This window comes from Notolabrus celidotus, chromosome 24 (assembly GCF_009762535.1).
Source record: "Notolabrus celidotus isolate fNotCel1 chromosome 24, fNotCel1.pri, whole genome shotgun sequence".
NCBI classification, from domain to species: Eukaryota; Metazoa; Chordata; class Actinopteri; order Labriformes; family Labridae; genus Notolabrus; species Notolabrus celidotus.
This window is the reverse complement of record NC_048295.1, coordinates 4,558,657-4,586,002: the sequence shown is the minus strand read 5'-3', so window position 1 is coordinate 4,586,002 and position 27,346 is coordinate 4,558,657. Positions and strand designations below refer to the sequence as shown.

Sequence of the window (27,346 nt, the reverse complement as noted above, 5' to 3'; positions counted from 1 at the left end):
ATTCCAACATTTGTACGCAGAGTTTGCATGAGCCTAGATGAACTTAAACCCTCAGGATCAGAGTGCACAGTGGTGCAGGGGGTAGCGCTGTTGCCTTCTGGAGTTCTCCCCATGGGCACTCCAGCTTTCTCCCACTGTCCAAAAACATGCTCACCAGGTTAATTGGTCGCTCTTAATTGCCCGTAGGTGTGAGTGTGTGCTTGATTGGTTGTCTGTCTCTCCATGTTACCCCTGTGATAGGTTGGTGACCTGTCCAGGGTGTACCCTGCCTTCCGCCCAAAGTCAGCTGGGATAGGCTCCAGCCTCCTTTGCCTTTATTTGATAGGACATCTGGTGGATTGAGATGAGATCAGACTGAGTCCTGTCTGTAAGATGGGACTGGATCTTATCCTGTCTTGATGTTGGGTCTTTGTTAATAATAGAACATGGAGTATTTGTCTAGACTGGCTCTGTTTGGAAAGAGTCTGAGGATAATGTTTGTTGTGAGCTAGTGCTGGATTTAAACCGTCAGTGATCGAGTCGTAGAATGACGTGTGTTTGTGATATTCCTGCAAAACATTGCTTCATTTAAGCCCAACATTAGGTCGTTTTACACAAATGCCCTGATACTTCTCTTAATGCAGATCATTGGACCAGTATTCAGAAGAAGTCTGATGTGGATTCAGGTTTCTGGAAGCTCAGCTCGCGCCTCATATAGAAGGTGTCTCCTATATGTTGTTTTCCTCACGGCGACTACAATAATAAGAACGGCTGTTTGTCTTTGAGCTCAATATCTCCAAGTTCATTACATTTAGAGATCCCCCTGGTACACACACACACACACACACTCACACACACACACACACACACACACACACACACGCCCTGCTGTTGGCATGGAGAGCACGTTCCTCCTCTGTAAAGAATAATAATGCTGCTAAATTTATTGCAATGCAACAGTAATAAAAGAAGCATTGTGTGTGTGTCCATGTGTGTGTGCCTGCTGAATCCCCGTTTCCATGTTCTCTTTGTGTATGTGTGTGTGTGAGTTTATGTGTTTTGCGTGTTTGTGGGAGATAACGTGCGGCGCTGCACTCGTCTTCGCCGTCAGGGTGCGAGCGGGGAATGGAGCCTTTTGTTGCGGCGTTAGCTTCTCATTACAGAGCCGCGGTGACCCCCCAGAACCCCCCTCGCCAGACAGCCCGTCTGTGTGTCACTTCCTGCCTCAGCCATGCCGAGCGACGCCATTGGCAGGCTATTGTTCCTGGGAGAGCGCGATAGGATCGGGGAATGTGTCCTAATGTTTGCAGATTGGCTTGCCGGAGCAACAATTACACTTTGAGAACGCTCCCAACGGGGACGGAGGGAGATAAGAGCCTGGGTGTGGAAGAGGGTGAAAGAGCCTCTGTGTGTGTGGATGTGTGTGTGTGTGTGTGCAGCACTGATGATCTTTTATTGTTTTAATAGCTTACCCGTACACTCCCGCCCACATTGACAATCCACAATGGGGAAGTTTTTCCAATTTCCTCCGAACTGACGGCCTAAATTGCTTTCTTTGTTTTACTGTTCATTTGTGTCTCGTCACATCTTCATACAGAGACGAGGTAAACGAAAGAGCGTCCTCTGAGTCACTGCTTACTGGAAGTTTGAGCTGCAGCGTACCGGCCCTTTAAGATAACAGAGAGGCTAACATGTTTTGGGTCATATTTTACTCTCCATTAACCATCCCTCTTCTCTCTCTCTCTCTCTCTCTCTCTCTCACAGCTCCACAGTGTGGGTCTGTGTACGATGCCAGCGAGGCGGGCTACATCACCTCCCCGGGTTACCCTCTGGAGTACCCGCCTCACCAGAACTGCCACTGGATCATCACGGCGCCAGAGCCCTCGCAGCGCATCGTCCTCAACTTCAACCCGCACTTTGAGATCGAGCGGCTGGACTGCAAGTAAGTTTGTGAAGAGTGACGTCTATAAGTCTCTTCCTCCTCTGCTGTGTCATCACTCCAGTGCAGAGATGATTCGTGTTGACGTTTTCAAAAAGCATTTGTTTCTCAAAGAAGTCATCCTCCTTTCTTTTACCATCTTGCTCGTGGTTTGGCTCCGTCCCGAGCTGCTCGCACGTTCTCCGCAGCTCTACCGCAGCAGGTCAATCGTGAAGAAGTTTTAATTGTGGACTCAAGCTTCCTGCAGAACGCTGGACCGTTAAGTGGACTGTGGTTTCTGTCTGTGATGTAATTATTTATCGCACATTCACACCATTACACACACCAAGTCCCCAGAGCTGCTCTCTGCAGCTGCTGAGGACATTACTGGAGTTAATGCCTTGCTCAAGGGCACTTCAGCTGCTCCTATCAGAGAACTGAGGAGTTTAGTTTCCACAGATTGATTCCCACGACTGTGAACAACGAAGACTGAGTGGAAACAATGAATCAGAGGGTCAGATAATGAGTCCATGTGTTCTGTCTGACCGTTATTAACCTGGAGTTTACCGGATTAGAGCCTCATGTTGGAGGAAGAAGAAGACGCAGTTTGCACATCGACCTGAGTTTGCAGCAACGTGTAGTCACTTGAAATCCTCATCGCTTCACAGCTTCTAGGAAATCAGCAACTTAGGAACAACAGCATGGTTGCATTGGTTAATTTTACTGCTGGACAGGGACAAACACCTCACCTGTGCAATTTCTAGACCGAGAGTTTGGATCTAGTGTTTCCAAGTCGTGAGATTGATCGTTTTTTCAGGGGTTATTTGTTTCTTTCTGCTCTGAACCTGCTGATTACACTTCTTTGACTCTGAAAGAATAAAACATCACTATTGTAAAGTTCACACACAATCTGAGGATCACTAAAGCCTCTGTGACATTATCAGACCGTAATCCTCTCCATCTGATAACCAAATGCCGAGCAACATTTAAAAATCTGTAATGTGATAAAGAGGGCGGATAAAGAGAGGGTGAGATGAAGGAGAAGAGGATGAGATGCAGTTTGACGTCTGCAAGGAGGAAAGGCGGAGAGAGAGGGAACATGGGAAAAGAAGGAGAGGAGGATGAAGCCCAGCTGTTTGTGTGGATGTGACTGCAAGGGTCCGTTTCCTTTCTCAGAGACATGAATAATCCAGATCAGATGTTGTTCTTTTGTCTTCAGCTCGGAGGGAGGAGGGAGAGAGGGAGAGTCTCTCTGCTCGGGTTAATCCATTCTTATTCAGCTGAGTCAGAGGGAGAGCAGAGACGGATCAGGGTCTTTATTTAGACACACACTCTTCTTTATTATCAGAGTTATAAAGCAGAAGTGTTCGTACCTGTTACGACCGTATCAGTCGTGTTTACAGGACACATTAAAGACGGGACCAAACTCATTGCATGCAACATTGTGCATTTCCTCCTCTTGGCTCTTACAAATCTAAAAACTAGCTTCACGCGTAGCTTTGACTGAACACCAAGCACTCAAATGAATCCGACCCATCGTCCAAGAGAGCACAAACATCTTTTTATCACAACTTTGAAGCTTCGTCTTGCTGACATGAACAAATTCTCTTCAAAGGCTTCATCATGTTTCCATTCGTGGACATTTTCTAGACCTCTTGTTCCTGCATGTCCCTTGCAACGTTCAGAGAGGGAGAAACATAGTGAAGTCAGGGTGAAATTTGAAGGTCAGCCTGAAAATTTCAAGCAGTTTTCATGAGTTTGTCCTGCAGTTTGGAGAATTTCCTTTCTTTTCTTGTTAGATATTTATTAGATTTAGGGATAAATAGGCTTAATAAAGATGTTTACTATATATTTAAATATATTCTGCTTAGGTTTTATGAAGTTATTTGATCCTATGCTGCAGAAAGACTAAATATTGTTACATTTAAGGAAGAAAATGATGGATATAATCAGATTTTATTCTCTGAGTTGTTTAGTTGTTGTTTTCTCTCTCTGAGCTTCATAACGCAGACTGTCTTTGTTGATTATTTGACTCATAAACACCCTGACTGAGAACACATTGGTTGTTTTAGAGAAACTAAATTGCAGACTTGATTTATCCGTTCATTCTGCAGCTCTTACAGTTCATTTCATCTCCCTCCCGTCTGTATAATGAAGAATTAATAATCCTCCATGTGTGTTTTATTGCATTGTTCGCTCACAAAGCGCTTTGTGTGTCCAGGAGAGAAATGTTACTTTCATGCGGACATCAATGGCACTTTTCGGTGAAAGGCTTTTTGTGTTGATTGTCGTCTCTATTCACGCGCTCGTGTCACGTCTCAGCCCGACTGTAAATGTTATTTTGATGCCTCGGCTTTGTGCCTCCAGGTTTCTGTCGCTGCGTCGCGTCAAAGGCAGAACGTTGCATAATTACCTCTCTGGCAGTATGTTTCTCAGGACTTTTACAGCAGCGTCAACACTGTAACACTACAGCGGGGAAGTCCAGTGTGCTGCAGAGAGGAACGGCTCAGCTGCTGATAAGCAGTGTGTGTCGAGCAGTTTCTCACAGCCCGAGGCGAGCAGGGCAAGAGGAGGAGGAGGACGCTGAAATGCCTCCTCTTTTTCTCCTCTCTGCAGACACTTTTACTAGGAAGGGGGTTATTCTTCTTCTTTTTTTTCCTTTTACTCTCGCCTGGAGGAGCTGAGGTCTTGGCCTGCCCTCTAACACACACTCCCACTCATAGCCCCTTCACCCTGCATGTACCAGTGTGTGTGTGTGTGGATGTGAGCGTGGGAGGAAAAAATGGCCGACATGTGAGTAAGTCTGCGAGCATGTAAGTTAGTTTGTACGAGCAGCTCATCTTCCAGTTTTAAAGGCCCATTAGAGAAGAGGGGATCATGCCAACATTTATTTATGCACAACCTCCAGCTCTAATGTGTTTGCCCTTCTGGATACTTCTCCCTTTGGGGCGCTGAAAACGCAGCAGAAATAAGTGGAAACAGCCAAAGTACTGCTCGATATTCCTCCTCTCTCTCCGTCCTATGCTATGCTTTTTACTCCGGATTGATCCGGGCCCTGTAGCACTCTTCCGGGCAGCTTCCTGTCTCCCCTTCTTTTTTCGCCTGTATGATTAGGCACGGCAGTGTGAGCGAGCAGAGAGTAGATTTCTGCATGTTTTCACGCTGCTCGGTGACGGTTCGGGCGAAGGGGAAGCCGTAGGGGGGGAGTGCAGAGGTGGAGGGCTCAGCATCTCGGTCAAGGCTGAAAAATCTGCATGACAGCTGGGATTACAGAGTCAGGAGGGAGGAGAGGCAGAGATTTACCTGACAGAGACCGGGGTTTGAAGCACGGGAAACAAAGAAGAGAAACCTGTGAGAAGTTTTAGATCTTTGTACGCTGCTAATATTTGCACATCAACACTGGGAATGATTGTGCAAAATTGTGCTCCTTTAACTTTAAATTAGCAGGATTTATCTTCACTTCAGTTTGCTCTCATCATGAGTTTTGTGCTTTAAGGAGAAGTCTGTGATATCGAGGTCAAAGACTGTGAATGGGATGAGTTCTTGGAGCTTAAAAACACACGCACGTACACATTTAAGCATCAACCTGTCTGTGCAGGAGCACTCATCAGACATCATCTCCCCCTCGGGCTCTTATAAAGCAGAGAAAGTGCTCCGTCAGCCCCAGCAAAAGGGTCTGATCTTCTAATATCTCCGTCCAGCTGGAGATTTTCCCTCCGAGGGTTCAAACAGTCGGTGCTTAGACGATGCAGCGTGGCCAAACGGCGGCTGTACTGCAGCAATCAAATCGGGCGCTGCGTGTCTGAGGTGGCACTTTAATTCAGGATTTCATTTCAGGGCGGGGGGAGCGCGGCCGCGTGCCAAAGAGCTCTTACCTCCAGGTTGGCGGCCGATTGATGTGAAGTAAATGTAATAAAGGCTAGATGAAATATCAGGCCCATATCTCTAATGCAATCTGCCATCACCCAGCCTCAGGATGCTACCTAGTGATACACCAGGAGCTGAGGAAGAGGAGGAGGAGGGAGGTGCAGTCCATCCTGTTCCTCCTGCTCCTCTCTTTCCTTCTTTCATCTCTCTCAGTTTCATTTCTACACACACCATCAAGAGGAGATCCATCTCTTCACCTCTCTGCTCTTTCTTCCCTCACTTTTTTATTTAGTTATTTTTTATTGAGCGACGCCTAAAGGTGGAAGATTTGAGGATCTAACTTTATAACACACACACGTCATAAATCCCCCAGCTCTGTGACACACCTCAGTGTGTGTGTGTGTTTATGTGTGTGTGTGTGTGTGCATGATATCACCCTCTTACGTAGACCCGCAGGGCGAGCAGAGAGGTGTGGGATCAATGTCTGTATTCCGCTTGTAATGGGAAATCGATACGTGATCAGCAGCGGCCGGAGGGAGAGAGGGAGCAGATGAAGGCGAGGAGGAGGAGGTGAGGGTGGAGGATGAAAGGAGAGACAGATGAGTGGCCAGAGGTCACGACTGAAGGGAGTTGTTCAGGCTCTGATGTGTCAATATGGGGTCATGTGTGGCGTTTAGGGCGAGATCACGGTCATCGGCACCCGGCGGTCACGGCTGTGAGAGCAGTCGGAGCTTTAATGATGATTTAATGAGAAACAGGTGAGAGAGAGGAGCAGTATCTTCCTCTTCTGATGCTCTCTGTCATCGATTATCTAAACGTTGTGAAGAAGAGGTTTCTTCAAGTGGTCACTCGAGGAACTGCACTCTCTTTGCACACATGCATTGGTGATTCAGGTAATTAGCTCCTCACAGCTCTCCACTCTGAATGTGGATGAGCATAATGACGTCCTGTTGCTGCTGCTCACAGTGACAGCTGCAGAGCACAGAGGTTAAGGGCGGAAGACGCGATCTGTCAGAGAGAACAACAGAGTGATTTAATCTCATTGTGAGGAGCAGTTGTTAGATGTAAGTCTGTCCCGCTTGATCTGTTCCAGCTCTGGAGAATTTATTAAAGACTGAAGTGGAAAGAGGAAGATCCTCCTCCTTCCTCAGGTGGCGAGCGAGACCGTCAAGGTCCAGAGCGTTCTTAAAAGTTCAAAGAAGTCCCACGATATACCAACAAATGTTATCCTCAGACTCTTTACAAACAGAGCCAGTCTAGACCGTACTCTGTGTTCTATTATAAAAAACAAAGACCCAACATCAAGACAGGATCAGATCCAGTCCCATCTTACAGACAGGACTCAGTCTGATCTCATCTTAATCCACCATGAGCAGAGCACTTTGCAGCATTAACAAGTTACAGTGACAAGGACAAACTTCCTTTAACAGGCAGAAACCTCCAGCAGGACCAGACTCATGTTAGACACACATCTGCTGAGACCGTGTTGGAGAGAGGGATAGAGGGAGATGAAGAGAGAGAGAGATGATAGTGGGGAGACCGATAGTAGCTGGAGTCTGGAACGTCCAGACTGGATCAGCTGCAGACGGTTGAGAGAGGAAGCAGGTGAGATGGGATCGTGTTGCATTTAGCACAACTTAAAACCTTGATGTAGAATCTAAATCCCCCGCTTGAGTAAACCTGATCGTCTGCAGAGCTGCACCCCGGCGTGAAACATCTCCGTCATAAATATCTGCTGATAGGTCGATTAAACGGCATCCAGTGCAGGCAGTGGGGTCACAGCTTCAGCTTGGACAGCAGTTACAGCCTGATCTTCCCCGATCGATGCCGCACTAGAAGGTCTGGGGCCGAGCCCAGACTGCCTGTGGTCAGCGGTTTGGCCCCCGTCAACTGTAAGTACAAGCCCGTGATGGACGGCAGAGGAGGGAGGAGAGAGGAGGAGAGAGAGGAGGAGTGCTGTTTGTTTTTTGGGTTAGATTGAAGATGGCAGATCTGCAGGGATTTCGCTCACAGCATCTAGTTAATATTTCAGAGGCACTTATGGTTTATTAGAGTCCCCATCCAGGGCGGGAGGAGTGTGTGTGTGTGTGTGTGTGTAGGTGTGTGTGTGTACACTGTACGCCCTCCCAGCCTTACTTAATTTCTGCTTCTGTGCGTCACGGAGAGGCAGAGGAGTGAAGCGACAGGCAGTTGTTCTTTGTTTACAGCTCGGGGATCCTCAGGGTGTCTGAGCTCTGAGAGGGGGAAAACACAAACTGGAGCCGAGAGGAAAAACCCGTCTCAACCGAAGGACCCGAGCGTCTGAGTGCAGCCGAGTCTGTTTTACTGATATCCTCCAACAGCTGTTCCTCTTTTTATCAGCACAAACACAGTAAATCAGACGACCGCAGCGCACCCGCAGCAAATTATGTGTTAATGTTTTGTGTAATTTTGATGCTCACAATGAAAGCTTTTGACAAGCGCTGAGAAAAGAAACACAATGAAACATGCTCGCTCTGTCACAGGCAGAGCTGAATAAACGAGGGTGTGACGGGAGAAGAAGAATGACTACAGGAGCCTTTAAGGCCAAAAAGACTGTGCATATGTGTAGCTCTGTCTCGCTGCTATCATTTGTTGGGCGCCATCCTGCTAGCTTCTTGTGCAGAACTTGAGCTCAGATGACAGTGGAGTTGACGGTTATGAGGAATAGGCGGGTCCATTGCATGCAACCAGTTGGCAAAAAGTCATGTCACGCCCCCTGCTGGTCACACATCCTCCACAAAGTTGATTCACTTAATCATTGTTCTCCTACTTCCATTTGTTCTTCTTCTACTTCCAAAAAAGGCAGATTGCACCAAAGTGAGCATTGTCACCAGACTCCGACTGCTGTTGTACTTCACGTCTCTCGTCTGTGCGCCTTCGTTTCACACGCTGTGGAAATGACTCGACCATCTGCACCAACAATGTGCCGAGGATGCTATCTGCTGAGGGGAAAGTGTCCAGCGTCTCACCCTCACCTTGTTGTCCATTATTTGAACACCTTCTGGTGATTCCTAGCGCTGTAATTTTAGGTGCAAACTCAAAATAGCAAGAGTCAAAATAAAACAACGACAGATTAACGAAGCTTCCTGCCGACGCCTTCAGGAAACGTCCCCGATCGCCAACAAACAACAAAAGGTGTGAAAGGCAATTAGCTGCTTTGGCGAAGGGATATCTGAGAGCAGAAGAGCGGACATGTCTGGACTGGTGCAGAGTTACCAAACCCTGAAGGGTTTCCAGTTCCCTTAACCCCTCTGTGTCTGGTCCAGCTCGTCTCTGTGGGTGTCGTGGGGGGATGGGGAGTGAGACTGGTGTCACGCAGAGTCAGACAGACTGCCAGACACACAGAACAGACAGAAAGCTGGCAACCGGGAATGCACGGTGTCAGACAAAAGGCGGGGTTTCGATCAAAACAAGCTCTAATGGAATCTGGATCAGTGTGAGTGAGCAGTATGAGATGCTTATGTGTGTAAAAAAAAAAGAAAATGATTTATGTGTGCGATGTAGTGGAATGCACTGGAGTGTGTGTGTGTGAGGAGAGTCAGACAGCGGGCTCTCACACACGTCAGACCCTCATGCATGTATTCATCAGAGCCTGGAGAGAGGCTGAGCGAACAGGTCAATAATCACATCTGAGGAACACTCACTCACTGACGCTAATCCACGACAGGAGCGAGCGAGCACACAGAAAGAGAGAGAGAGACAGAGAGAGGGAGAGAGACCCACTCCAAAATCAATTAAAACCTAATTAGGCTCTCAGCTCTTTCGCGGGCCTTTTATCCTCAGTGTTGGCGATACGGTGCCGAGTGTGTGCGCGCATGCCTCTGCGTGCACACGTCAATCTCTCTGCATGTGTGTGTGTTTGTTGGCACATGTTGGAGTGTGTGTCAGTTACAGTCCTAAGCAGGCGTACTCACGGATAGCTGCGGCTCTTACAGGCTCAGCGTGGGAGCTCGCCGCTAAAGCCCATGCGATCGCCTCTGTAAAGCAGGATTACAACCCAAACACGCATAAGACAGCCGGACAATTGGCTTCTTTACTCACTTCAGACCGACTTTTGAGCAGATTTGCTTCAGCCTCAACCTTCGTGTCCTTCCTCTGTTGTAGTCAGACACGCCTTAGTCTGCAGTTCCCAGAATCCAACATGATACCAGCAGCTCATACAACTTGATGAACTACATCTTGCAGCATTTCGATAACAGATAATAAATTACTCTTTGCTTTTTTTCTGCGACTTTAAAGCGAGGAAAGGAATAATATTTCCTGTCTTCCTCTTCATCCTCGTCATCCTCTAGGGGAGTTGAACCCCTCGCCCTCTGTTTTTCTTTCATCCTGACTGCTCTGAAGACATCCACAACCAATGCATTCGTCAGGCAGCTACCACTACACACCTCACCTCCCTGCAGAGTCTGTGCAGAAAGACACACAGTGACAGAATAAACCTCTTAAATCTGAAGCTCGCTGGATCAATATGTAAATACGACGACTGTGCCTCCGTTTGAAGATCGGTGTTAGTGTCATCCAATCTCTTTTACATAAAAAGGTCGAATCTGTACTCAGGGATCTGGATTTTCATCATGTGGAGGGTTCTGATTTGACAAATCACATCTCAGCAGGAGGAACTGTCAGTATGGAGAGGAAAAGTAGGCTGACGACACATCGATATCCAAGCTCCCATCAGGGATGATGATTTTTCATCCTGAGGAGTGTTCTGATTTGACCAATCATGTCGCAGCAGGCTTTGTTGTATACAGGTTGAACTGTAAGTATGGAGAGCAAAAGCAGGCTGACTGCACGCCGACATACGGGCTCCAACCGGGGGTAATCTGACAGAGATTTATCTATCTCCATGAATAGATGTCCCAGCAAAGAAAACGAAAGCTACAGACATTCGTCAACTTCATGCCCACACTAGTATAACTCCAGAAATGTCACCTGTAAAATTGTTATAATTTAGGCATCATATGACTGCTTCACAGGCTGAATGGTGAAGCGGTCGGTTACTCAACATGACCAAAATAAAGATCCTGTTCTGTAGAAATCTTGAGGTTCCCTTTTCAAGTCAGAATCCTCTTTTTGTTTCCGTCCTCTGTCAGCAGCATTTTGTGAAATCAGCGACAGCTTCACAGAACAATCCCCGTCTGTTGTGTAATCTTGTATTCAGATTGTTCCTGTTGGCGAAACAGACCTCCTCCACACCCTCAGATATCTGGCATTGTGCTCACGGTGTTGGCGAATCTGCAGGGCTCACTGCAGCATTTTAACACTTTGAATCCTCACCTGTCACCTGCCACGCTGACCCAGATTAATGTGATTGGGATTATCCCTCCATCAGCAGCCTCAGTCCTGCATGCTCTGTTTAAGGAATCAATGCGCTGCAGGAATGAGATCGCCAGAATAAAAGAGGCTTAGTGACTCTTCTTAATCCAGGTTTTATTCCAAGCTGCGGTACAAAAGAAGTCTTAGCGCTGAGCTGCTGCAGAGAAGCGCAGAGGAGTGCTGATTGGTCCCCCTCAGATTTACTGAGCACTTTTACTTCAGCGAGAAACAACATTAGTAAGAAGCTGTGTTTAAAACTTGAGATGTCTGCTGTGCTTTTTCAGCACTGGAGAGCCAATCACAGTAATTATCTCCAAAACAGCAGCCCTGTTGTTCCTCTGACGGCGGCGTCGTATGAACTAATTGAGAAGAGAGCTTGCTCTCTTAGCCGGGGTGTCCTCGGTGTCGCTGCGGGGCTCCTGTGGCGGTGCAGTTAGTTACGCAGGGTGTCACAGTCAGGGGGGCGAAGAGACACTCGTTCGACTGCAGAGAGAGAGATGGAGGAATAATATGGAGACAGATTACAAGGGAATTACTCACAGTTGGGCAATGTAAACACAACAGCATGACTATTGGGGAGAAAATGTGACTCTGTGTATGCAGCAGGAACACGTGCATGCAACAGGAAGAGGAAAAGGAAGAAGACTTTAAATACAAGTGTCCCAGTTAAAAAAATACTGAACGTGTAGAGGAGGGATTTTTAAGTCTTGGTTGGAGCCTGTGTGTCAGTGTGCAAGTTCCTCCAAAGGTTCCTGGTACTCTGAGGAACTTCCTGCAGTAGAAATGTGCTCATTTGTCATTTTTTTCAAGTGACAGATTTGTGCAAAGAAACACTGTCTGGAAAACATCCTCCACAGACGTTGGAGTGTGTGTGCATGTGCGTGTGTGAGTGTGTGTGACTCCTCTGCTGCATGAGTCTAATAATGTTGAAGGAATGACACACAGGGCTCTGAGCTAAATCTGGATCAGCCAGGTGGGCTCTCTCTCTTTCCCCATGTCTCTTTTACTCTGTCACACACTCATAAAAAAACACACACACACACACACTGTGATCTGACAGCGAAGAATTTGCTTTACCCGTTCAGGGTCAGTCGGCCATTCAAAGGTCACAATGAGCTGAGAGCGCAGGCATGTGGAAGCTAAAGAGCGTGGCGTCTTCACGTCGTCTTATCCTAATTTCTCCCCCCTCCTGCTCGTGTCTTCACCTTTCCTCCCTCTCTTTATTTTTTCATGAGCTCCTCCGTCTATTTTTACTCCGCTCATTAATGAATCCACCCAGCTGTCTGTTTGCCGGCATCTTCGGCCCTCACGCCGCGACCACTTGCTCCACTTCTGTTCATGTTTGTTCCCTCCGCTCCTCGTCCCGTGACTCAAGACCCAGTGAAGTGAGGACCGTTTGCCCCGAGCTGAAGTAAAAACAGATCTGAGTCAGTCGTCCTGAGCAGGAACTGGGTCGTAAGAGCTAAATTTAAGAACGCAGCTGAGGGGAAAGAGCAGGAATAAAGCACGGGTGGACTGAGAGCCAGGCTGTATTTATTTATCTTGATGTTGTGTTTTTAAACGCTCTGCTTGGACATCGTGTCTGCTTCCAAGTCCACACCTGTCTGTTGCATAACCCCATAACTATCTATTTTTACCTCTTCGCCTCCTCTTTCCTCTCTTAACCCTTGCTCCTGCATAATCAATACAAACTGAATGTACAGATCGCTCTCTGAAGGATGCAGAAATGATCTCACACTTTGGTGTCTCCTCCTCAGGTATGACTTCATCGAGATACGCGATGGGACTTCAGAAAACGCAGACGTCCTGGGTCGACACTGCAGCAACATCGCACCAGCGCCGATCATCTCATCCGGACCCTCCCTGCAGATCCGATTCGTTTCAGACTACGCCCACCAGGGGGCGGGCTTCTCTCTGCGCTACGAGATCTTCAAGACAGGTGAGGAGGTGGAGCGGAAACATGATCGGATTGTAGAAGTGTGGTTGTTTGATTCCAAGCTATTGCATCACCAGCTCTGGATGTAAACCAACAAACATTTCAAGACTTAAAGCAGGAAGACGACACTCTTTCTGCCCTCAGATTGAGCGAGTCACTCTCCATACTTTATTATCAGTCCGCTCAGTCTCTCTTGGAGGTTTGAAACCATTAAGCTTCTACTTTGCTCTCTGTCTTTAATATGTATCCACCCTCACCAGAAAGTGAGCTGCAGCTCCCAGCTGTATTATTGTTTCTGGCAGAAGTGTCATTTTCTCAACATAGCTGGAGGATCTTAATATTTTTTCCGGGATTATCGGGTCTGGAAACAATCAAAAAGCGGGATCTGTGCAGGAGATTTATCAGAGAACAGAGAGTACACTGCGTTTCTTGGCTGTTCTGATCATCTGACACTTTGATTTATGACAATATTTTTCCAGTTTTAAATAATGCTGATGTACAGTTTGGAGTAGGAATGACTGTAGCTGATTAAAGTTTGATTCATTTCATCTATTTTTGCAATCTGGAGGAAATCTGACTAAAGTCTGTGAAAGCAGCTGGCCAGCGTTTATAAATATAATCCGTCTTAAATTCTACGAGTATTCAGAGACAGTCCTGGGAAACTTATGATCACGGCTCTGCTGTACATTCATCCTTAAGTTAATGATTTTGTCTTCTCTGCCCGTGTTAATGGCCCGAAACCTGTGATCATTCACCCCGACACTCTCCCAACAATTTGCATCAGCAGAGGCAGCCGCGCATGTAAACAAGAGAGGAGGAAAACTACTAAAGTACTTTCAAGCCGCCTGGAAGCATGTGAGGAATGCTCGCTTAATTGGCGCAGGATCCGCTTCCTCTGGGGAGGCGCGGAGGGGAGGAGGGGGAGGAGGAGGGAGGAGGAGGGAGGCGGTGGGAGGCGGTGGGATGATGGAGAGAGCTCCAAGGCAACTTGGAGTTGGACTTAAAGGTCAAAGGTTTACAGTCGGAGGAGGAGGCGGGGAGATTGATGAGGACGAGTGTGTGGCGAAATGGAATTTCCTTGAGGTCGTGGAAGTGCTGGTTGCAGGTGAGGGTGTTCAGGAAGGTCTATTTGTTTTGTTGGAGGAGGTGTGAGGTGTGTGTGTGTGTGTGAAGTAGGAGGAGAGGTGAAATGGTCAGTTGGCCTTGAGGCAGATTAGAGATTTATGTCCAAGTGAGTTACAAGCTGATTGTCTTTGCAGCATTTGGCAACATTTTAGGTCCCTCCACAGCAGGGCAGCATACATTGAAAGGTTATTTTTAGACCTCTAACCCTGATGAGTGTCAGAGAACATTACATAGAGGATCCCTACAGAGACGGACATTTATGTTTGGATAAGATCCTTTTTTTAAAAAACAGAAACAGCCACTACATCACACTCTGCAGAGACTCCAGAGTCCAGATGAGGAGGCAGGAACTACTTTACAATACCACATGATTTAAAACAATAACATATACATTATGTAGGTAAATTGATGTAAGCAAAACTGAAAAATGAGTAGTTGTTTTCTGATTCTAAAGATCTATAAAACACATCCACACATCCTCACAAACCTGCATAAAGGTGCTGTGTGTCTCTCTGCTCTGCCCTCCATCACAGCATCTTCACCAGTTATTTAGGCCTTTTAAGCTTCTGATAAGAACACTGACACCACCACACACTTCTTCTGGATTATAATTGATCATTTAGAAGAAATATTTTATTTGTTTTACATTATTTTTAGGAAAAATCGCATTTGTTTCTCCTTTCTTTACGATTGAAAGCATGACAAAGATTGGCATGCATTCCCTGCTTTCTTCTGTTCACATTAGGAATGTTAAATATCAGGATCAACCATTTAGAGTGCCCAGGAGTTCATTATTTTATCATGTGTGTTGATAAAGGTGTTGGTGTAGTTTGACTTTTACTTGTTCTTGTATCAAAGTGGAAGATTCTGGTTTTGTGACAGCTTTGTGGAGTCTGGTAGCTTTAAAAGGAGCGGCTGTTTCTAGTAATAACCTCAACAAAAAGTTTCTGTCGTATCTCCAGAAAGTTTGATAACAATCTGATCCTATCTGCGACAAAAAAAAATCACTTTTAATGGAAGTGTTTTGATCTCAGGGACACGTACTGGAACTATTTCAAACGGCTTTGTTTCCAGCAGTAATTAAAACCACAAAATGTTATAAATATAAATGAATAATCTGTACCCGTGTTGAAGAATATCAGGAATCCCGTTAAACTCAGACCTAGAGATCTGACAGAGTACCCTGATTGATTAAAACAAAAACGGAAAGTGTGTTTAAATTGAAAGCAGCCGAGAAAGGTTTGAAGTCGGAGTGTGTGAAGCACAAAAAGTGAACAGTCATCAAAGATCCGCTCTGACTTTTCATTTCCTACCTTTAAAGAATCTCTTTGTGTCATGAATGTGACCCAGATTTTGACGTTCAGCTCTGTTACCAAGGCCACCAGCTCGAACCCTGGCGATGTAATAGTGTAGATTGCATCTGTCTCACACACACACACACACATGTAGAAGGATTGAAGGCGGGTGGATGGGGGATGCAGTTGCCATGGCTATTACGAGATCTTGGTATAAATTCAGGGGGTATAAGAGATTGTGTCACTGTGGGAGCACATGTAGGTGTCTGCTCGCTGCATGTGTGGGTGGTTCCACTCAGCCTGTTCTGTGTGTGTGTGACAGAGAGAGAGAGTGTGTGTGTGTTTGTACGTGGAGGCGGAATGATAGATGCAGGAGTGTGAGAGAGAAAGAGACATGGTGGGAAAATGATTGGGGTGAAGGGAGACAGAACGACAAAAGAAGAGTGAGTCACAGAGAAAATGTATTCAGGATGTGTGATTGAGGCCATGTGTTAATTGCGGCGTTTGCAGCGCCGGCACGCTCGCTCATCATCGCTGTTTGTCTTCGGCGAGGCGGGCCGGGGCCACGGGTTCCCACTAAACACAGAGATCCCGGAGAAGATGTGTTTGTTTACCAGACTGAAACCAATTGCACGATCACAACTTTTACCCCCGTTAATGGATTTTAGCTGCAATCTTCTGTACTTTTAATTTGCAGCCGGCTTTGAAGGACAGTAATTGCGGGAAAATGAATGCTGCGTTTAAAAACAGTAACAACGCCGTAAAACAGGAAGATGGATTTGTGTGAGTGTGCTTTTAAAGGGTGTGTCCTGATAGATAGACATCTCCGCCCTCAGCTGTGTGTGTCAAGTTCCCTCAGATCTTAAACAGCAGCAGCTTACAATCCAGCTCGACCCTGTCCACAAGTCTGACACAGTGTGTCTGGTTTTCCCGTCCCTCCTGCAGGATGAACTAATGCTGGCTCAACGCCTTGTTTTTGTTTTGTTCAGTCAACCCTGTTACATAAGCGATGACTGTAACAACTCCAGGGGCTTTCACAGTGGACAAGCCATCTGTGTGTGTGTTTGTGTGTCAGTGTGTTTGTGTGTAATCGGGGTACAGTGCAGCGATAGCTAATTATTAGAGCTGGAGTCGACCTTTGGCTCTGCACCTTCCAGTCCTCCTCCTGAGGGGGGGTAAGGGTCAGCGTTTGCCCCAAAACAACATCCTTCCACTTACACACCCAACCCCCTTACACCCTGCTCCTCCTCCCACACACATATACTGTAATCCTGCTGTACGATGAAAGTGCACGCCTCCCCTCCTCCCTGTTATTGTTATGGCCTACTTTGGTCCTACTCATGCGTGCTTAACCCTTTATTCTGCCCCGTCTGCCCCCCCCCCCAACATCCATCCATATCCCTTGTACACTTTCACTTACATCGTCACGTGCGATAGACACTGTTACCAGGGCTACAAGGGGAAGACTTGCAAGCGAAGCCCCTTTTTTACCCAGATCCCCCAGAAGCCCACCACTGGCACGACGAGGGCAGATAGCGCGGCAGCCAATCCACGGTCAGACGTCAGACACCCGAGGGCGTTGGGTCCCCTTCATGACCGCTGCCATGGCATCTGTAGGGGTCACGGCGGGAGCGCAGCCTCAAGCGGGGACCCCCCCTACCCGAGTGTCAGCCATAACATCGTCCCTGCGAGTGTTTCTGACGCTCTGATTGGTTGAAGAAGTCATGGCTGTTACTATATGGCTGCGTGCCATGCAGTGTTTATTCCTCAGACGCCGGATTCATCCAAACGCAGAAATTACACACAAGTAATTAACTTGCAAAGGTAAATTAAATTCATGAATAAATAAACTGGATGAGTGCTCGAGACTGATCAGTGATGAAGAGAGCGGGAATGAATAATAAGGCATCATCTGCAAAGAGGCGAATACAGCTCAGGAAGGCTGCACTAATTCCTTAAACAGAAACAGCAGGAGGCTTCAGCTTGTTTGTTTTCTTCTTCTACGGATTGAAATAACTTGATGATAACTTCAGCAGAGGCCTCCTTGTGATGCATGACTGAGACTGAGCCCTCCTGTCTATATTAAGATGTACAATCATGTCTCTGTGGGTCCATTAAAGTGTCGAGCCACGGCACGCCAAGAATGTTGCTGTTCTTGCGTCGGGTCTTCCTCTTATTTGTGAAGATGTTGTTGGTGTTTCCACCCTGACCCTCCTCCCCCGTCGCTGTGAAGCAAACCCAATCCTTCCGCCACACACCCATGCACACACATCTCCTCACACGCCTCAGGAGAGCTGTTTCTTCAATGGAAATCTGGAACTGAGCTCAAGCAGGGTTACAGGAGAGATCAGTCTGCGTTCGAGGAGTAGATGTATGTCAAGAGGGGAGAGACAGACAGGTAGAGAGCGGGCGCTTTTGATGTGAGGCAGACACTCGCTAACGTCGAGGTGAGCCCTCAGCAAGAGGAGCGTGCAAAAGGACAGGATGAGCGAGGCGACGGCGGGCGAGACAGAGAGTTAAAAGAGTGAATGAACACAGACTGTGAGCGTCGCTTCTGAGAAGACAGGAGGACGAGAGGAGGAGGAAGAAGAGGAGGAGGGAGAGGGGGATTGCCCTGACACATGTGGAGCTGCTACTACATCAGGCACTCATGTGGAAGAGTCGAGTGGTTTCTACCCAGCAACTCGCCCTCCTGCCCCCCCGCCGTCACACACACATACACACTCACACCATGACCTCCCCCTCTCTGCCAGAGAGCAGCTCTCGCCAAATGGCAGCTCATGGCGACTTGTGATCACCGGCTGTGTACGGCGAACATGTGCGTGTGTGTGTGTGTGTGTGTGTGTGGAAGGCGTGGGCAGAGAGAGGTAGGACTTGTTTTCGGCGTGCTCATACACTGTGAACTAATGAGCGCCGGGTACTCATGCATATGTGAAGAAGGGTGCACATGCAAAAACACTGACACATGCGAGCACACGGCGTTGGCACGTGGCTGAGGCGACTCTTTCGTGCACGCCGAGTGTAAAAGTGAAACACAGAGCGGTGTGTGTTTGGAGGCGATGGAAGTCAAGCTGTGCTCAGATTGAAGTTTTCTGCAGGACTCCCCACTGCTGCACTGTGACCCAGTAAGAAACAAGGCCAGTGTGTTAGTGGGTCTGACACATACTGAGAAACCATCACACACACCTTCACACATACACACGGGAGACTTATACAAAGAGACAAAACATGCTAGAAGCACAAGATGCACATGTAAGGAGGCTTATAAAAGACATGCAAAGACACACTCACATGGCATATGGCTCATGCATGACCGTCATATTTCAACATGACTCGTGTGTTTGGATGAGTGTGTGCATGCAGGCAGATCTTCCACCAGTTGTTTTGATGCTGCAGAGTGTGTGTGGGAGTGAAAGAGGCTGTTCGTATCATCCGGGGGAGATTTAGGACTGGGCAGGATTCTTAAATAAAAAGTTTTCAGATGCTTTCAAACAGATCATATATGCACGGGGAAGAAATGCATAAGAAATGTAGGAATAAGCTTGCAAAAGAGACAAAAAGAAGCTGCAGGAAAAAACAAAGCCAGACAGAAACTCAGACGGTGCGTGTCTCCTGGGCTCTTCCCTCGCTCCTCGCTCTGATTGGGGTCAGCTCTCCGCCATTAACCAAGTGTAGACAGGGGAGGGCCGGAGCAGAGCAGCCGACCTCTCTGCTTTTATAGGGTTGCCTGATAATAAGGCCTGGTGCCTTGGAGGAATGCTGCAGCAGGAATGTGCTATTAACATGTCTGTGATCCTAAACACAGCTTTTTTCTGAATATGACGCTGTTATCAACCCTCGCCTGGCAGCTCTCTGACACAGAGCAGCGCTGCAGGATGCTAAACAACGTTTTTCCCAGGTTTGAACTCCACCAGGCGCTTCTCCCCCGAGTCTCTTCAACCTGACCTCCATGTCTGCTTTACAACACACGTAACGATGGGAACACAGAGAGGGAGAGACTCTATTACTTATGTTAGTGCAGAGAAACAGGAGAAATGTAAAGCTGCATTTGTAAACTGCAGACTGACAGCAACAAGGCCGACTACAATGCAACCAATCAGATGCTTTTCAACTCAAAGGGCTTCTTTGTGCAGCTGACAGGCTCAGATTTTACTCACAGTGTTTGATAACATGAAGCAGATCTTTTATTGAACAGTAAGATGTAATGTTGTCTGCTGAATCCCTCTTTTCAAAAGCAGTGACAGAAAATGGGAGTTGGTGGTCTACCTCCGCCTAATCTGCACAAACTGAGGCTGACTCTGACCTCATTTTTGACTCGCACCACTGATTTCAAATTTCAGCCTATCCCGGCTTGATCAGCTGCTTCAGACTGGTCGGATAGATGTCGTCAGATGTCTCGCTCAGTGAAAGCAGAGCCATGAGACAATTCCCCAAACTTAAGCTTTTATTGTGATACACCGATGAGCTCTTACATCATGACCACCTGTGCAGTCTGATGCAACAGATTCTACTTCTACAAAGCTTCTGCATTTTCAGTTTTAGCCGACGCGACAGAAAGATGAGAACTGTTCTCTGTATTTATTTAAGGAATCTTCAACTTCTGCATTTGAGAGTGACGACTACCAAAGTTCTACCTCGATTTAAATCATGCAGCATGAGCACATACATCTTTGAGAAGAGGAATATTGAATTATAGACCCACCTATTTAGCCTGGCTTTTTATAACTTCTTTTAATTCATCATTTCTCTTTGAATTGAATGTGATAAAGCTTGATTGATTGATTAAGTTTTGATCTTGCATTGTAGACGATTCACTTGTACAGTGTGAGCTCACTTTGCACCATGACATGTATACAGTTGCACAACATTTGCACGGCCCAAGTCTGAAAATCTTTCATCTTTAAATAATCTGCAGAGGTAGCAGAAGAGCAGCAACTCCCATTGTTTTCTGTGGTTTGGTGTCTTTGAAAAAAAGCAGCGTTATTTATCCTATCATAGCAAAGTGGTTGATCCCTTTAAGCCTTTTCTCTGTTTGACATGATTTATAGAAATTTGAGCTTCTATGTTGCAAGAAGGAGAGCGTTTAGTGGTCGGGTTTAAGAGCAGCCTTTGTCCCTTTTCAAAGATTACATTGCATCCATTACAGCCGTCTTTGCAGCCATCTGCTGAAGCAACTTAGTGCGACTCTTCAAAAAGAAACAATCATTTAGGCCCCGAAAGCCAAAGTAGCATCCATCTTTAAAAATAGTAGTAATCATGTTACTTCAGCCGCAGTGAGGTTGTAAAACTCTGTCCACTCTCAGAGCACTTATAAATAGAAGAGCAGTTATTCAAGAGCCACTAGTCGGCTCGGAAAGCTGCGACCGCAGGCATGTCTGACATGTGCAGTCCAACAAAGACAAATTAAAATCATGCAGCCTCTCAGCAACATTATCTCATGAAGATATTTGTCCTTCTGTGAGCGTAAAAATAGATGAACAGAGGAAGACGAGGAAGCAAACAGACAGCATGTGAAGATAGAAATGTTAGACTGAGAGGGTGTGTGAGTGCGTGTGTGTGTGCTGGACCGGCTCGCCAGTCCTCATTGATGTGCCGGCCCATAAACAGTCGTCCGTGACTCAGGCTCCCTAGTGGGCCGCGGAGCAGTGGCTGATGGGTAGATGATCTGAGCCACACAGCTGCCGCCGCTCAAGGTGAGCCGCCCAGGGCGCATAAATCTACATGCTTAATGAGGATCCGCCGCAAAGGGCCCACTTAGAACCATTACACAACGTTTGTGGAGTGTGTGAGAGGGAGAAACACACTCACAGACAAAAAGAGAGACAGCGAGAGAGAGAGGGAGAGATTTTCTACCTCTTAAATCTGCCGTATAACCTGAGGTGTGTGCTTTTAAAGGTGCATAAAGCCTTTGTACATATTATAATGTGCATGAAAGAATCCAACAGTGTGAGTGGGTTTGAAAATGAGACATGGCTGCAGCTGGAAGAGACACGACTCACAAAAAGAGCCATTGGCCACGCCCACTTGAGCATTTGCCGACTGTGTGTTTTCTCCTTCATCAGTAATCATAAGACGTGTGTGTTTGGGTCTCACCACCATCTACTGGATATTCAAGCCTGCGAGTCGGTGATGAATGACTCTCTGAAACACCCTCTGCAAGTCAGATGAGATATCCTTCTGTGATCGATTGCTCTCGCCTGCGTCTTCTCCTAATATGAGCTATTGTTTTCTAAATATCCTCTTATCCTCCGCACAGGGTCGGAGTTCTGCTTCCGCAACTTCACCAGCTCCTCCGGCATGATCGAGTCCCCGGGGTTCCCGGATAAGTACCCCCACAACCTGGAGTGCTCGTACATGATCATCGCCCCACCACACATGGACATCACGCTGACGTTCCTGACCTTCGACCTGGAGAACGACCCTCTGCTGGTGGGAGAGGGAGACTGCAAGTACGACTGGCTGGACGTGTGGGACGGTCTGCCGCAAGGTGAGGGAGAAGCTGCAGGAAACGCACAAACTTTAATGTTGCAGGGACAAAATGAACGACTACTGAACTACTCAAAGTTTTTAGAGTCCTGCAGAGGATCTCTTAGAATCTTAGAGGCTGATATCTAATCTCTGAGGGAAGTATGTTTTAAACTTTACAGACGTAGACTCAACCTACAGAAACACATTTAGCAATACATCCCTTTTGTTGTTTTTTTAATGCATTGTCTGTGCACGTCTGCTAACGTTACCTCAACATGGATTATAGATGCAGTATGCACCAGATACAAACAGCAGGGGACAATGCAGAGGCAGAGCGGATGATTTAGTAGCCTTAAATACATCCATGTTGCTCCCTCTGTGGTGTCATCGCAGCATGACCTGTTGTTTACATCCCACACATCCTGTACTTAAATACAGACTGAGCCTTGTGGCGTGCTCTCTGGAGGTATCCTTTAATAACATGCATCGTGCACACAGTCAGGTATATTCACAATTACATTCATGACGCAGCTGGATGCGAACGCAAGGCTAGACAGCGAGTTTATATCCGGCCTAGCTGCACGTGACTTTTTGCAGGGAGGCTCATCTGCAGATTTGCCTGAAATAAATTCAGAAAGGTGCATTCATGTTTGTGTAAATTGCAGCAGCATGCAGAGAAAGTATTTATGTGCAGCACAATTCATGCTGCATTTGACCCTTTGTGAATTAGACGCCATCTTCCTATTTGTGCAGATGCAAAAAGCAATCCTAGAGAAACAATAACCTGGAAAAAACCCTACTTGTATTTACAAACTGTGACTCTAAAGAGAGCGATGTCTGGACGTCTCGTCAGACACTTTAAATACAATCTAAGCCTGCCAGTGTCCAAACACAAGCACCTCTCCTCGTATCGGGGACGTTGTCGCAGCCAACACACCTCGTTTCACGGCTGCCAGGTGAAGCAACCCACAGAAGCAATTCCCAAACTGTTTGTCCCTGCGCTCATGTAGACCCTGAGACATGTAAAAAATAGGACCCAGGTGAACAAACACTGCTTCCCCTTCAAGGTGCATGAAAACACGCGAGGATAATCAATGTTTCACACACACACACAGTCAGAACTCACATGCAGGCTTTCACACACACATTTTCATACCACTCCTCAATTTCCTGAGCAGCCATCTCTCTCTTTGATGTAAGCAGGCTCTCTTTACATTCCTCCACATTACATAGAGGAAACATTATTTCACACTGCAGCCTGGACGCCCCCGAGGAGCAGCCCTTTCCCATGCCCCTCTTCCTTCTCCATAATAACACCCTTCATCACCCCCTTCCTATGCTCCCTGTCCTCCCTCCTTATCACCTTAGAGCTTCCTTCCTCCCTCAGGCGGAGTGAGAGTGACGGCTAAGATATAAATCTGTTTGCGTCCAATAGGAGGTGCTGAGTGTTTGGAAAGTGGCCTATCAGCCGCAGCTATCAGGAACTTGCTTGAAAAACATTTGATGATGTTATCAAAGGGCTTTGATAGAGAGCGCCATAGGCTAATGTTAGCTGCTGCAGAGCTGATGAAAACCCCATTAGTGGTGGTGAGAGGCCGACTCTCTCTCCCCGTCTCTCCTCTTTTTTAAAAAACGCAGCGAGAACTGAGGATTTGCTCTAATTATTCTATTTTCAGTTGCTAAAAAGGGATCCAAAGAGGATTTAAAATTCCAATTATAGCCTTGAATTTGGCAGCTTTGATAGCTGAAAACAATTTATACCATTTAAAGTTGAGAATTAGGAGGAAATTAAAGTGTAACCCAGTTCCAGTGAGACGAGTCCTCAGGCGCTGAAAGAGGAACGGGGAGACAAGACGGAGGGGTGAAGAATTTGGCGTCTGGTGAGGGAGCTGCTCTTGAGACTACCGTAATCCTCACTACTGTGTGTATATGTGTGTGTGTTTGCAGCTGATCCCAGTGCAGCTCGCATTAAGGCAGGGATTCCAGTTCCCCTGCTGGGCCCTGGCTGAGACACACATGGCAGATGGAGGGATGGACAGGGAAGAGAAGAGAGGGAGGGAAATGATGGGAGGAAGAAAGATGGGGGAGGCACGCTGCGACTCATTAGACAACACTTACTGAAGCAGCGTGGACACTGGAAACCTCTCTTTGCTGGATTCCTTTGTCTTCTTGAGGAAGAGGGGGCGCTTTGTTTGATTCCATAAGAGAGCAGCGGCACGAGAAGCATCCAGATACAGTAGTTTTCAAGACTTTTACTGAACTATCACCTCTGAAACAACTTTTTTCAGCTCTTATTTGATAGAACAGCTTGAGAGAGATGAGGAAAGCAAGTGGGAACAACCTGCACAAAAGCATGTCCAGTCCAGGAACTGATCCTGTGACCAGTGTGATGAGGGCTGCATCACAATCCCATCCTCCTCTTCCTCTCTCCTCAGTCTCCTGCTCTCTCCACTCCACATCACCTCACACTCATGATTAAACTCTGATTGTTTCCTGTGTGTCTGCAGTGGCTCCTCTGATCGGCCGGTACTGTGGCACAAAGATCCCTCCAGAGATCCAGTCGTCCTCTGGCCTGCTCTCCCTCTCCTTCCACACGGACATGGCCGTGGCCAAAGACGGCTTCTCCGCCCGATACAACATGACACACAAAGAAGTCAGCGACTGTGAGTGGCAGATAACTCTGAGCCTGTGTGTGTGTGTGTGTGTGTGTGTGTGTGTGTGTGTGTGTGTGTGTGTGTGTGTGTGTGAGCGCGCTCTTTGTGTACCTGTTTCTGTGCCCACCTCTATTTCCTCTCTTTCAACAGCCTCTTCTGTGCTGACACTCATCTTTTCTCTTCATCTCTCACTCCTCTCACCCTCTCCATCTTTTTTATGCCTTTCCTGCTTTAATGTTATTTCAATCTCAAAGCTCTCTTTCACCTCTCCTGCTCTATTTTGCTCCCTCCTGAGAGAGCATTACTCCTCAGAAGCAACCGCATACTATTTTCTTTTAGAATATAAATGAGCTTCACCTCAATTTACCTGCACTCACCTGTTGGGCTGCTGTCTGTCTCCTTTTGCCCTTTCTCTCTCTGGATTTACCTTTTCTTTTTTTTCAAGCTGCATAATGCGCCGCTCAGATCTTCCCTTTCCCTTCAGCCTCTTTGAAACACTCACATCTTTCAGCTTTTAGTCTCTCTCTCTCTTTCCTCCACCTTCAATGTAAAGACAGCAAAATAAAGTTTCTCCTCTCCTCCGTCAGCGTTCCACTGCAGCATGGCGCTAGGGATGGAGTCGGGGAAGATCAGCGACGATCAGATCACCGCTTCCACGACTTTCTACGACAACCGCTGGCTGCCGCGTCAGGCCCGGCTCAACAACGACGACAACGCCTGGACGCCTTCAGAGGACAGCAACAAGGAGTACATCCAGGTCTGTGATTTTTATTGGAACACAACACAACAACGAGGACATTAGACTCAGAGGAAGATCTCATGCATGAATATTTCATTAATAAAAAAATAATTTTAAAAAAAGGTCCACAGTTCAAAGTAAGTAAAGAAGGAAAAAATGTAAATAATACATAAATCTATATAAAATAAAATCAATAAAATCAAAATAAATATAAAATTAAATTAAAAATTAAAAATGTATAAATACATGCATACGAAATAAATGAATAGATTAAAATAAAATAAATATAAATGTAAACTTAGATTAAAGAAATCAAAATAATTAAAAATGATATTGGAAAAGGAAAAATACAATTAAAAATGTATTTTTTTTAATTAGAAAAGTAATAGAAATAGATACAATAAACTTAAAAGAAAAATAAATGAAGAAGTTACATAATAACGATGTACTGTATATCACAAATCAGCTGAAAAGATAGTTTCAACTCCAACTGTGGAATGAAATCTGAACCATCCTCAGTTTTACTTCCTGCAGACCAAATAAGGAGATACTAGTGTGGAGCATCATGTATACAGTGAGGACATACATCAGGACACACACACACACGCTGCGAGGAAATAGAGGTACTGGGAAGCAATGATAAGGAAGTGCTTCTGCGCTCTCAATCTTTTTCCTGTCTCGAACACACACCGGCCCAATCCAATGCATGCAAACACACACACACACACACACACAAACACACACACACACACACAGCGCTGAGGAGAGCTGTGATTGATGAAGGTGCTCTTCAGGAATGCATCCGAACACTCCGCCATTGATCTTTGCCTCCAGCCTTCCTCCCCTTTACACACACACACGATGCAAAGACGCACACACACAGCACCCAGGCATCCGTCGGCGGCAGGCCACAGTCGGCGTTCATCCCCTGCTGTCTGTGTGACGGATAGACACCGCAGCGGGTCTGTCTCTGTTATCTCCATCAGCCCTGAGCACCAGGGCTCCCCGCAGAGATCGTAACACTCGTCCTCTCCGTCTCTTAAAGAAGACACATCTGTGATAAACGAAACGAAGCCCTGATTTGTTTCTGTTGCATCTTCTTCCAGGTGGACCTCCAGTTCCTGAAAGTGTTAGCGGGCATCGCCACACAGGGCGCCGTGTCCAAAGAGACTCAGAAGTCCTACTATGTCACTACGTTCAAGCTGGAGGTCAGCACCAACGGGGAGGACTGGATGGTGTACCGGCACGGCAAGAACCACAAGGTGAGCTTTGATTTGCATACACCTGTGGGCAGACTGTCTTCTGTTAATTCAGGATATATGTCACGTTGATATTCCTACTCTGCACTGGTCAGGGATCTGCTCAGTGTTTGGCTCTTTTTGCACCACGATGAAGACTAGAATCTCAAGCGCTGAGAACACTTGATGCATCTCTTTGCAGCCACATCAAATCTGTAATGACACAACAGGAAAATACACGGCAGGAAGACGCTGCAAGGGGACAAAATAGAGCGCTATTAAAATAAAAACATGTCATTTTTTAACATTAATCTCATCAGGATTATCAGGTGTAGCTGTAACCTTTCTAATCTCACTCCTCTTACTCTCCCTCTAAAGAAAAGAAGATCATCCACATGATAAATCTCATCTTGCTCTCTCCCCTGCTGCTAAAACTTAGATGGATTATTAAAATGTAGAAACGGTGTTGTTGCTCAGCTGTGCTCCCGGTGGCCACTTGCAGATTTGTAGCTGAAACAAACACATTCTTCCTTTAAGAGAGGTTAAGGGCAGAGTCTTATCAAATCACATTAAGTTAGTTTTTGGATTTAATGAGTTTTTGTGTGTCGGGCATGATGAAGAGAAAGAAAGAGTCCTGCACCATGTGCTGTACATCCGTGTGTCTGTGCACCATCTGAAGGCTTTATATGGGGAGTGAGGTCACTTGTAGAAACGTGGATCTCTGCAGTTTGTACATTTAGTCTGTTTTTAGAAACCGTCTGCACATGTCCATGCTCATTTCATGCACTTG

General features: G+C 46.6%; 1 protein-coding gene across 2 annotated transcripts in view; it reads left to right on the top strand.

Annotated features, from left to right (window-relative positions):
- The window catches only part of nrp2a (neuropilin 2a), a 70,225-nt gene that overhangs the window by 9,370 nt on the left and 33,509 nt on the right, over window positions 1-27,346 (top strand). For both annotated transcript variants that reach the window (XM_034677965.1, XM_034677966.1), the window contains exons 2-7: window positions 1,744-1,921; window positions 12,859-13,040; window positions 21,714-21,944; window positions 24,433-24,588; window positions 25,167-25,336; window positions 26,425-26,580. In XM_034677965.1, coding sequence (XP_034533856.1) covers window positions 1,744-1,921; window positions 12,859-13,040; window positions 21,714-21,944; window positions 24,433-24,588; window positions 25,167-25,336; window positions 26,425-26,580 — 1,073 coding nt within the window. The remainder of the gene's footprint in view (window positions 1-1,743; window positions 1,922-12,858; window positions 13,041-21,713; window positions 21,945-24,432; window positions 24,589-25,166; window positions 25,337-26,424; window positions 26,581-27,346) is intronic.